The sequence below is a fragment of the Mustela putorius genome, unplaced genomic scaffold (assembly GCF_011764305.1).
Source record: "Mustela putorius furo isolate JIRA1106 unplaced genomic scaffold, ASM1176430v1.1 tig00003942_pilon_pilon_pilon, whole genome shotgun sequence".
Lineage (NCBI taxonomy): Eukaryota > Metazoa > Chordata > Mammalia > Carnivora > Mustelidae > Mustela > Mustela putorius.
In genome coordinates, this window is record NW_025422087.1 from 2244437 (window position 1) to 2257372 (window position 12936).

The 12936-nt window shown below is 46.2% G+C and overlaps 1 protein-coding gene across 1 annotated transcript; it reads right to left on the reverse strand.

Moving 5' to 3' along the window:
- Positions 1–10093: 10093 nt before the first annotated feature.
- LOC123389045 (ral guanine nucleotide dissociation stimulator-like) lies at positions 10094–11860 on the reverse strand. The gene is made up of 2 exons (XM_045069701.1): positions 10790–11860; positions 10094–10538 (listed from the first exon to the last, which is right to left on the reverse strand). Exons 1-2 carry the CDS (start codon positions 11214–11216, stop codon positions 10111–10113), a joined length of 855 nt encoding a protein of 284 aa, XP_044925636.1. The 5' UTR covers positions 11217–11860; the 3' UTR covers positions 10094–10110.
- Between the last annotated feature and the right edge of the window lie 1076 nt (positions 11861–12936).

A 12936-nucleotide genomic window follows, 5' to 3' on the forward strand; every position in this document is an offset into this window, starting at 1 on the left:
CCAGCTTTTAAAGACATATTAAAAGTATCCATACTTGGCAGGCTGACTATAGGGATATATTTTTTCGTGGCTAAATAGTATCTCCAGGGGAGCCTGGGGCATTCAGTGGGATAAGAGTCAGGTCATGATCTCAGAGCCTACGGTGAAATCCCACATCAGGCTCCCTGCTCAGTGCAGAGTCTGCTTCTCTCTCTCCCTCTGTTCCTCCTCCCTGCTCGTACACATGTCTCTGTCTTTCTCAAATAAATAAATAAAATCTTAAAAAAAAAAGTAACCCCCATCAGAAAGCATGCTCTTCTTACCTCACAGTTAACAATGTTTACCAAGTCTTCTGAGGCCCCTGAGCATGTGCAACATGTGGCTACTTCTTACCAGGCAGTACTTACCATTTTCTGAGAGGGCTCGCTTCAGGAAATGCAGAAGTGAGTCATAGACTCACAACCCAAATCTAAAAACAAATCAAAATGCACACAAAACCCCAAAAACCTCAAATCTATGCTTTGGGTGGCCCATGGTAGGCCCCCTCTCTGCATTTCACCCTTTGATAGCTTCGGGGTGTTCCTCTTTGCAGCTTACTCAGCCTGGGCCTCCTCCCCCAGTGGTGTTTGTCTTTCCAGAGGCAGAGCAGACAGGTACCCAAGACAATGGGTTCAGTCTCAAGGTGGCACATGTGCATTCCACTTGGATTATTTAAGGAACTCTCTGTTGCCATTGGAGCGCTTGTAAACATCTTGCAAAGAGAGGGAAAAAAAGACAAAAGGGTAAGAAATTTTGAAATGAATGAGAACCGAAAGGCAAGATCACATAGCAACAGTTCTTGCTGTCGAATCATCTACTTCGCCCCAGGTTTTCCTTAACAAAATGATTTCCCTTTTTAGCATTCCAGATTGTCGTTTTTTATCTTTCATTGTTCATCTTAAATACAGGCAAGGCAGGAGGTTCTGTCTTTTCCCATTTTTCACTCACATCAAGTTGCATTTTATAGGGTCTTTTTGGAGGTTTGCATGAGGATAGCACTAATTTAGGATGATTCTCCAGGCCAATCCTGGAGTAAGGATGCTGTCCTATGATGATTTAAACAAATGAAATTTTACAGGTTCATCTACTTAAACAATTTTCTGACTGACTTCATTTTTTATAACAGTTACTTAATTTACAGCAAACTTGAGCAGAAAGTGTAGAGAATCTCATATATTCCCTGGGTCCCAACACACATAGCCCCCTCCCCCTGACTATCAACATATTGCACAGAAGGATACATTTGGTACAATTAATGAACCTACATTACATATGGTCATTATCAACCAATCCTTAGTTGACATTAGGGTTCACTCTTGGTGCCATACATTCTCTGGGTTTTAACAAATGTGTAACGACATGTATCCCCCATTGTAGGATCATACGGTGTAGTTTCACTGCCTTAAAAAATCCCCTGTGCTCTCCCTGTTCATGCCTCTCTCCCTCCTAACTCCTGGCAACTGCCAACATGTCTACAGTCTCTATAGTTTTCCCTTTCCCAAAATATCATATAGCTGGAATCAAACAGCACGTAGCCTTTTACACTGGCTTCTCTCACTTGGTAATATGTATTTCAGGTTCCCTTGTGTCTTTTCATGGCTTAATAGCTCTTTTCTTTCCACTGCTAAATAATATTCCACCGTGGGGATGTACCACAGTTTGTTTCCTCATTTGCTCGTGGAAGGACATCTTGATGGCTTCCAAGTTTCAGCAATTGTGGATAAATCTGCTATAAACATCTGCGTGCAGGCTTTTGTATGGACAGAAGTCTTCAACTCCTTTGAGTGATACCAAGGGGAGCAATTGAACATACAGTACAGTATGTTTAGCTTTATGAGAAGTCTCCAAACTGTCTTCCACGTGGCCATACCATTTTTGCATTCCCACCATTTTGCAATGACTGAGAGTTCTGGTTGTTCCACATCCTCGTCAGCATTTGGTGGTGTCAGTGATTTCAATTTTAGCCATTCTGGATAGTGTGCAGGGACATTACACTTTTTCTCATTTGTATCTCCTTACTGACTGATGATTTTATTATTATGTTATATAATAGTTGTCATATATTGCATAATTACTAATTATATATTATAATTATAATATATATTTTAATATTATCTATAATATTATGATATTATCTCATAATATTATAATGTATATTATAACTATATAATAATATAATATATAATGATATAGAAATATGTTATGTTATATAATATTATGTTATTATATCTTTGGTAAAGTGTCTGTTCAGATCTTTTGCCCATTTTAAAATTGGGGTTTTTGTTTTCCTGTTGTTGAGTTTCAAGAGTTCTTTGTATATTTTGGATATCAGTAGGGATCTGATATGTATTTTGTGATTATTTTCTCTAACTTTCCCTAAGTTTGTGACTTATTTTCTCATTCTCTTGACAGTGTCTTTGACAGAGCAGAAATTTTTAATTTTAATGAAGGATTCAACTTATGAATTGTTTTCACAGATTATGCCTTTGGTATTGTATCTAAAATGAATGAAAAGTCGTTGCCAAGCCCAAGGTCATCTAGAATCTCTCCTATGTTATTTTCTAGGAGTTTTATAATTTTGCATTTTACATTTAGGTGTATGATCCATTTTGAGTTAACTTTTGTAAAGGGTTTAAGGTCTGTGTTTAGATTCCTTCTCCCCTCCACCACCCCGGCACCATTTGTTGGAAAGACTGTCATTTCTATGCTGAATTGCCTTTGCTACTTTTTCAAAGAAGAGTTGACTTGATTTGTGTGAGTCTGTTTCTGGCCTCTCCATTCTTTACCATTTTTCTATTTGTCTAATCCCACATGGTTTTGATTACTAACTACAGTTACTAGTGACTTATGGTAACTCTTGAAGGTGGTAATGTCAGTCCTCCGAACTTGTTGTTCTCATTAAACATTGTGTTGCGGGGCACCTGGTTGGCTCAGTGGATTAAGCCACTGCCTTTGGCTCAGGTCATGATCTCAGGGTCCTGGGATCGAGTCCCGCATTGGGCTCTCTGCTCAGCAAGGAGCCTACTTCCTCCTCTCTCTCTCTCTGCCTGCCTCTCTGCCTACTTGTTATCTCTCTCTGTCAAATAAATAAATAAAATCTTTAAAAAAATAACCCAAAAAACATTGTGTTGCCTATTCTAGGTCTTTTGCCTCTTCATATAAACTTTAGAATCAGCTCGTGATAGCCACAAAATAATCTTGTGGGATTTTGCTTGAGAGTGCAGTGAATGTAATAAGTATGCATTTTCGTTGTATCTCTACCTATGAATAGAATTGTAGAGGAGTAGTAGTAGTAGATTATAGAGTAAACATATGTTTGGGTTTGATTGGGTTTGTGTTCAGTTTTCAAAAATGGTCTTGCAAATTTATACCCCGACCAGAAGTATGTGGGAGTTGTAGTTGTTCTGAATCCTGGCAATATTTAGTGTTTTCCTTTGAGCTACTTCAGCAGGTGTAAAATGACATCACATTATCATTTTAGTTGGTGTTTTCCTGGTGACAATTGAAGTTGAGCACTTTTCTTCCTTCCTTCCTTTTTTTTTTTTTTTAAAGATTTTTATTTATTTATTTATTTATTTGACAGAGAGAGAGAGTGCGCGAGCATGTGAGTGTACAAGGAGGAGGAGCAGCAGGCAGAGGGTGAGGGAGAAGTAGGCTTCCTGCTGAGCAGAAAGTGGGGCTCCATCCTAGGACCCTGGGATCATGACCTGAACTGAAATCAGACGCTTAACTGACTGAGCCACCCAAAAGTGAACACTTTTCATATGTTACTGTATTTGGATATATTCTTTCATCAAATTTCTGTTCAAGCCTTTTTTTTTTTCATATTTTCTATTGAATATTCTCTCTTTTTCTCATCACTTTGAAGGAGTAGTTTTTCTGTTCAGATGTAAGTTCTTTGTTGAGCCTGTATGGCAAATATCTTCTTCCAGTACATAGATTTACTTCTTACTCTGTTAACAGTGTCTTTTGATGGATGGAATTCATTATTGTCATGTAGTACAACTCATCTTTTTCTTTTATAATTATTGTTTTAGTGCCCTGTTTAAGAAATCTTTGTCTTCTTCAAAATCATGAAGATGTTTTCCTCCAGCAGTTTTCTTGTTTTTACCTTTTACAAGTGGCTCTATATTATAGTGTGAAATGGGGTTCAAGATCCCTTTTTCCCTATGATCTAGCATCATTTGATTAAAAAAAGACTGGGAGGTCTATGTGGCTCAGTTGGTTAAGTCTCTGCCTTCAGCTCAGGTTATGACCCTAGGGTGCTGGGATCAAGTTCTGCATCAGGCTCCTTGCTCAGTGGGGAGCCTACTTCTCCCTCTACATGCTGTTCCCCCATTTGTGCACTCTCTCTCTAAGTTGAATATATAAAATCTTTATAAATAAATAAATAGTAAAGGCCTTCCTTACTATACTTTGTAACAGCTCTTAATATTCCAGTGTTTTCTTTTTTTCAAGATTGTCTGGTTATGTTTCTGACCAGAGCACAAATTGACCCATGCCTTCACATTAACTAGTTCTTCAGTTGATCATTTGACATTGTCAAATGTCTCAAATGTCCACTTAATTTCAAAGTGTCTGGTTTTATCTGATCACACAGGTCCTTGTCCCAAACCTTTCCTTCATTTTCAGGATAGCGATTATCAAAGTAACGCACCCAGCTAACTCTGACAATGAGGTGTGATTTAGGGTTTTTGTATTTTATTACAATCAAATTTAATCAGTTCAAATGTAAATAATGTTATCTGCTATTATACACAGTGATAAATGGGGCAATAGATTTCATGATCAGCTCACCCTCGTACTGAAAAAACTAGAATAATTTTTATCACTGTTAACAAATACATTCCTCATGTCTAGGGTCTAAGAGACTATGGCAGAAAGAAAAACATTTAAAGTTTGATTAACTGCTAGCCCCAGTCTATTACAAGCCTTCCGTTCTGGTGAGGCAATGAGATGGATACACAGATAACCATATAAAGTAATCAATTTTACACAAATTCACCTAGAACAGGGAGCCTGAACTTCATCGTGGCTGTTCAGCATAGAACTTTTAGGATTTTCTAATGCTTGTTTCTTCCCCAGATCTATATACTGCACAGGATGTCCAAGGTGTGGCTATAGAGGAATTACTTGGTGTTCCACTGTTTCTTGTGTATGTTTACATCTAAAATAGTCTACCATGTGTCACAAGGCACTGATACAGACTATAAATGCTGCAAGTCATGAGACTTGGGAACAGGGGACAGGGGAATCATTTCCTAAGATCATATCATATGTCATATTGATAGATAGGAGGGAGTTCAGAGGACAGTGATCAGCCGACTGAGAGAACTTAGAAATCATATTAAATAAGAAATGATGAAAAAGGAAGAAAAAATTGTGAACGCAGAAAAGGGAAAATCTTGAGTTGGGTTGAGTGTGTACAGAGGGAAGTGGGACAAAAGGGGCTCCTTATACTTCACAGGCATTTGAGTAGATGAGTTGAAGTGGGGATAGGTTCCTTGACTGTGTCCTTAGGATGCAGAATAACCATCCAAGGTGCGTGTGCTGGGAGGGAGTTTCAGCTCAATAGAAGGAAGAGCTTTCAAGGTGAAAGCTACCAGTGGAGTGGGTGTCCTTAGGAAGCAGTGGGCTCCTTAATATTTGATGTATTCTAGTAGATGAGTCCATCTGCTGGGCATATCTTGCTAGATAGGCATCTAGTCACATGCTCCTTACAGTCTTCTTTTAAAAGCAATTGACTAGCTCATTGATTAATCACAAAGATTGCCGAAAGAAGTGTAACTTTGATTTAAAATGAAATAAAGCTCAGGGATTTATTATAGTGGAGAGAAGCTGGGTCAGATGCCAGTTGAGGAACGGGGCTGGGCAAGACGGAGGAGTTGTGCTGGAGGCCACGGTTGGGAAAAGATCACACAAGAGAGCAAAATTCGGTTGTCAAAGTGCGGCAATGTGTGAAGGTAAGTTTATTCACTTGTCCAATCACTCTACAAGCATTTATTTGCTGGGGGGTTTATATAATGGAAGTCCAGATACTTGCTTAAAATAAATGCACTAGAACTGCATGCATTAATAAGGAGGTAGCTCAAAAGCTAAATGGTGAACGAAAAAAGCAAGTCATAGAAGAATAGAGAATATAGGATTCCAATAATACCAAGTAGAATAATACATAAAATTTAAAAATGTGTAGAAACACATAAAACTGTGGTAGAACCTTTTACCCTTTGAGCAAAAGAAGGGAATTACGACTTAAAATTCACGCGATGTGCACCTCTCGTAGGGAGGAAAGGGGTGTGATCAGAGAAAAGACACAAGGGCTTCTAAGATACCGGAGAAGGTTTGGCTCTTAATTTGGTGGTGGATACACAGGAAGTGGTTTCCTTACTCATACGGTCTAAGCACTCTTTTGAATGTAAGATATAGTTACAATGATGAAAAGCAAAGCAAAGAGAAAGCAAAGGTGAGCATTTAGACTGAAGGGACACACAAGGTCTTAAGCAGTATAGATACAGATCGGTCCACATATGGACATAGTGGAGCCCGATGACAGAACATCACACGCACAGAGAGAATCTTCAAAACACGGAAAAGCACTTATCAGCAAGGAGAGATGCCAGCAGCTACGTGAGTGACATCTTCAAACTAGGCAGCCCGGGGACTCCCCAGCTGTCCGGCATCTACTCCGTAGCCCTCAGCCTGTGGTCTTTGCTGCCCTACCCCGTGGCAGAATCCATTCTCTTAAAAGTCAGCCGTGACGTGGGGCGCCTGGTTGGCTCAGTGGGTTAAAGCCTCTGCCTTCAGCTCAGGTCATGATCCCAGTGTCCTGGGATCGAGCCCTACATCAGCCTCTCCCCTCTGCAGGGAGCCTGCTTCCTCCCCTCTCTCTCTCTCTGCCTGCCTCTCTGCCTACCTGTGATCTCTGTCTGTCAAATAAATAAATAAATACAATCTTAAAAAAAAAAAAAAGTCAGCCCTGACTCAGACTGACTGAGGGAAGTGTTTACAGCCAGTCACCTCTCCAGGAATGTTCTCTCAACAGGGAGATGTTTTCAGCTGGGAAAAAACGTCCCTGTTGTCGGGCAGTCTGTTTCGCTGGAAACAAAATTCCACATCCAACCCCTGGCCTGGAGACCTCCCTGAATTCAAGGGGCAGTGGTGCCACCTCTGACTGGGGCTTAGCCTGGGTCTGTTGTCTGACGACACTGTGCCTTGGCACTGAGGACTCTCCCAGTCCCAGCCAGCCTGTGTCTGGGCAGGAGGAGGCTTCTCCCTGGGTACAAAGGCTCATGGAACCTCAGAGTTGAGAAGTCCCTTCTGAAGCATCTGGACGCAACCTTCTTGTGAGGTCGGGCCCACAAGCCTGGCAAGCCCTGCGTTCAAATCCTGCCTATGACTCAATGGGGAGCATGGAGAGGGGCAGGTTCTTAAAGCCTTGGTTTCCTTCGGAGTCAAACAGAGACAGCATTTTACCCTTCCTCATAGGCTTGTGAGGGGGATTGACTGTCATGATTCATGCTCTCAAAAGATACTCAGTAATCCTCAGCTTGACCTGCTCAGAATAGCCCCCTGGGAGCACGTTGCCATCATGGGCTCTGGGCCTCTGCCCTACTGTGTCCCTTCAGCCTGCCAATCCAGACTCCCCTGACCCAGTCGTCCTTCCAGAAAGCCTTCCTGCCCGCCAGTATGGGATCCCACTACACTGGTGCTCACCCATCAGACCCAGGCCAGCCCTGGGGCAGGACATCCCCCAGAGCTAGTGTCCTGGACATGGACAGTCCTCCGTGTGGAGACTGGCAAGCTGGAGCCCGCTGTGCTGCCACCTGTTTTTAGAACAAATATTGAGGTGCCTTGTGATGGGGCTCTTTCTCCCCAAAGCAGGGAAATGAGCTGCCGCCCAGTTCCATCACGCCTGTCCCACTCTTCCCCCACCGTGGAACCATTGGTACATAGCGTCTTAGGACTCCTTGACTGCCAGGGCCCCAGAGCCTTTTCGTGGCTGGGGTTGAAAATGTTTGATGGAGGTCAATTTGGTTTTTGATGGACCTGTTGGTGGGATGAAGCCTGGGCACTCCCTGCAAGCCAACACGAAGCCTGAGCCCCTGACCAGTAAGGCAGCGCACAGCCCACGGCCGCCCTCCCCTAGTGTTCAGAGCTCCCCTTTCTCACGGAGTCCCACTCGCTGGTGTTTCTCTCTCTTCCTGCAGGGAGAGCCCCAAATGCCCTCTCTCTGAGGATCTATCTTGTGTGCCTGGTTAGCTCCATCTTCTGGCGGGCAAGACCGGAGTTACTGACGACGACCTCTATTAGAGTGTCAGATCAAGGGGACTCCCCCTTACCCGACTCTGTGGGAGAGGAGGGGTGTCAGCAGGAAGCCCGACCCCGTCTCTCACACAAGCTTAACTTGAGGGATACCAAGGTTGGAGTTGGCAGGGTCAGGGGGTCACAGCCAGAAGATCCTGAGGGTGTGGATGAGCTCTGTCCAGTGCCAAAGGCCCTGGTTGAGGCTCTGTCCATCCTGCAGCTTCCATGAGCAGCCGATGTGCATTGTAAAGGCCTCCCTTGCTCACACAGTTCATGTGGCTCTTGCTGTTGCCACTAAAACTCCATCTGCATGAACACTTGTCTGTCACCCACTGACCGGCACTGTCCTTGGAGGTTCGTCCCTGAGAGGATGGGGTTCAGCCAGGAAGGACAGGGAGCAAGCCGAGAGGAGTGGCCTGGAGCAGGGTCTGGTTGCTCCAGTGAGAGTCTGGGTGATTGAGCCCGGGGGGCTGGAGTGGCTGGAGCGTGTCACCAGACAGGGCATGGGTGAGGTGTGTTCCAGGACACGGGCCAGGGGAACATCTGGGAGAGGACCTATGAGGGTGCTGTGGGCAGCCTCCCCAATGTTCTATGGTCACTCCCAGGGCCCCGACGTCATCACTGCTGGCTTGTCCTCCTCATGATTTCAGGTCTCATCTATAGAATCCTGGATCCCTCCTTTCCAAAGCAATGCTTCTCCCTAATGAAGACAGCATAAAGGAGCCAGCAGCCAGTCCCCTAAAAATGTGGGTAAAGCGTGTTCCAGTGTTGGTGTTTACAGGAATCATTCCTAAAGAAACAGACATTTATGGCACAGACGTGCTTATCGCTTACATTATGAGAGTCAAAGAACTGGAAATGAATTAGTTGTTCAACAGAGGGGTTTCCTGAATGCTGTCACTGAGAATGCCCAAGGGGACAGAGCGACAGTGTCTGTCCACTGAGGGGACATAAGGAAGAACAAGAGCACAGCCCCGGAACCTTCCCCGGCCCACTCTGTCACATACATGTGCGCACATGTGCACACACGCACACACGCACACACACACACACACACACACACACTACACTGAGGGTAAGGCGGAGAAGTAGGATGCCGTGTATTATAGGGGATTGTTCATTGGTAGAAGGAACATGCCTTCCTTTTTTCATCTTTAAATCATTATTGACTAAATAAACATAGTCTGGATAAAGCCTAAAGAACTCTTTTATGACCTAACTTGTTAGCAAGAAATGAGAATATTGAAGATATAATTTTAATATTTGATAACATGCCCATTAGAATAGTTGAAACGTAGACTATCCAGAAAAATGAAAGCATGTAAAGGTGTCTCATGGACCCAGACATTTCTCTCATGGTTTCTGCTTTTCAAGGCATGCTTCTAAATGGGAAACCTAGCTCAGAATGAAAACAGTTCATTTGGGGGCTTCCCGTGATCTCTGTTCTTTCAGGAACATTCCTATGTAATAAAATGTTATTTGTATAACAAAGTGTGCAAAGAGGGGAATCACGCTTATGTTCTGCAGACACACACAGAAGGCCATACTGTAGGATTCCAGGCAGAGGAAAATCCAAGTCGAGGTGAAGTGGCCGAGACAGAGAGGAGAGCAGTGGTTGCAGGGACTGGGCGAGGGACAGAGCAGTGAGCGATGAGGAGCGCGGGCGTCTCTGTGACGGAAACGTCGTAGAACGACATGGTTGTGCAACACCCTGGATGGACCTAATGAGACCTCCATATCCCACTGCAAAGGATGCGAGTAAAATGCTATGTAAACTCAAATTCTACTTTATTTAATTAAATCTAGTATGTAATTATATACATATACACAAAACAGAAGAAATACAAATAAAGCAACGAGGGCGATGGGAAAGACATGCTTTCTGGTTGTAGCAAGCACGAGGTGCTGCTCAGGAGCGGAGCCTGCTTGCTCCATGGAGGCAGGGGGTGGCAGCTCGTGGGCAGGACCCTGCTGGTCATCCAGGAAAGTCAAAAGGCCAGGTGACTCTTCCGTGGCAGAGAAGTGAACGAGGGCCCTGACGACCATCTGCCCTGGCCCCAACGGGTCAGGGGGGGTCACTGGTCTTCCTAACCCATAGTGAGCAGCCATAGCAGGGATGGCGGGGACCAGCTCAGGCCCCAGAGGTGCAGCGGGTGCCAGAGTGGCTGCTGGAAGAACTTCCTGAGACACATCCTGATCTGGCTCTGGGGCCGGTGCTGTAGCTCCAAGAAGAGAAAGCATCATCAGCTTGGTTGACTTCCCTCTCGCCTTTCCCTTTCCCCACCACTCAGCGTGGTCTGTGTTCAAGACCCAGCCCCTGGAAGGTGTCCGCAAGGGAAGCCCATGGGGACAGGGATCTGAGACGACTCTCTCTTCTCGGCCCAACTACAATCTACTGAGGCTTCCTCAGGGTGGCCCACCCTGCCTCCTCCTCAGGCCCACATCAGTCACCCCCAGTCCTCCTCACCCCCAGCCTCTGGTTCTGTGGTCTCAGCGCGCTGCCTTTCTGGCAGCAGAAGCTGGGCACGGCGCAGCAGGTCCGAGCCAGGCACATTGACCTGCAGGTAGGCCAGTAGAGCATGCAGGTTGGGAAACTCTGGAGGCTGCACAAAATCCCCTGGATACCTTTCCACCCACATATCCAGGATGGCATAGACGGCCCTGGGGACAGACATGGAGGCAGAGAAGTCAGAGGACAGGGTAAGCATCCAAACGAATATACCAGGGAACCCCTGTAGGACCTGGGCCCTTGGGCTTCCAGCTCCTGTCCGAGACCAGTCGGACTCCTTGTCCACCTGCGACCTGGCAGTCCTGCCTGAGACAGGCCTGCTCCCAGACGGTGGGCTGGCCAAAAGCCTCTGGGAGTGGGAGTCCTTGATCAACGGGGGGAGCATTTCTGGACTTCTTAGGGGAGCTGGACACACTCCTCAGTCTGTCTCCTTGCCCATGAGCCACTTCAATTCAACTGCATGTGCCCAGGGAGGGGTGGTGTCTGGTTCTTAATTACCCTCACTGCACTCGCCTCTGCTCCGTGAAGATCCAACCGAGGAGGGAACAAAGGGACTCTGTCTCTAGCCAGGCCTTCCCAGGACCCTCCCCATACCTCCACCGTTACCTCCTCTGCCCAGTCACTAGGTGCCATGAGAGTGGGTCTGTTTCCACTGACACTCACCTCCCACAGGGTGTGGGATGCCTGCTGCTCCCTGGGCTCTACTGGGTCACCACTGTCCCTGAGCCCCCTCTGAGCACTGAGTGCAGGTGCCAACAGACTGCTGTGCGATGCTTCCTAAATCCTGCGTTCTCGGTCCCAGAATTGGGGCAGAGAGAGGGCTGGGAGGGGGCAGGGATGGAGCATGACCCTCTCAGGGGTTGAATCTGTCCTCCATCCCCCTCTGCTCTCCACAGTGCTCACACACCTACCGCAGCTCCCCAGTGCACCTTCCTAGTTTCCAGTAGAAGCTCTCAGACATTTACTGTAAAGCAGGAATCACAGAGGTGTGCGTGAAGGTCCAAAAGCCCCTTGAACTCACAGGACCCTCACTGCCCTGCTGGAGAGGGAAGGCCCTCCTGGAGCAGCCAAAGCTTACTCACATGTTGCGCCGGTCCTGGGATCTCTTGATCACTTTATACGTGGAGTAAACACATCCGAATCTAGAGGAGGCCAGGGGGCATCACATGAGATCTGTGAATGTTGGCTCTCACCATTTGACCCTTGACTAGCCTGCAGCCCTGGGGTGCTGTCTGTTCTGTGCCGGGATCCCATTCAGCTCCGAGATAATTGCCTCCACCTACTGGGGCTTCCTGAATGCTTGCTGAATGAAAGGGCCCCATCAGCCCATCACGAACATCTGAGGGGGCCTGGCCCCTGCTCACCCTCAGGGATGCCTGCTCTGGATTCACCCACACACAGACCCCAGAAGGAATCTCATATCTCCCTTTCAGTGGCAAAGGAGCCCAGCTCAAGATCACATTGAGAGTCTGGAATGAGGCAGAGGTTTCATCATGAGGGGCACGGGAATGTTCAAAGAGCATGCCCACTGGCCCAACAGCAGAATTTTCCACTGGCGCAGGCTACCAAGTGTTCTTTCCCTACCATACCCCACTGAGTCCCTATAATACCTTTGCCCCAGTTAGGAGTAAGGGAAGCTTGGGGAAGCTTGGGGTCCTGCCAAGTCTCACAACCAGGCATTGGCCTAATCCCACGGAGCAGTTAGGGGCAGGGGAGGGTGCTCACCTTGCAAAGAGGAGGCCCAGCACCTCCTGGGTGGTAGCAAAGCTGCGGTAGATTTCCAGAAATGTGTGAACATAGTTTAGATCTTGTTTTATGACGGCAGTCACCAGGTAATCTATTCCGGCCTCCAATGAACTGGCATGAGTGTTCCATACTATCGAGGTCTTATTCCTCTTCCTCGTTGAGCCATTTTTCCCCTGAGGTGAATCAGAGGAGACATGAGTCAGTGCTGTGGCCACCAGGAGGGTTGGGGCTTGGAGGGCAGAATGAGCCCCCAGATCTCAGGGACTTAAGCAAGAGGTGGGACAAGAGAGCCCAGTGTCTGGAAAAGAATCGGGTGACTCGGTGTCTCATTGGGTTTAGCCTAAGACTCTTGGTTTTGC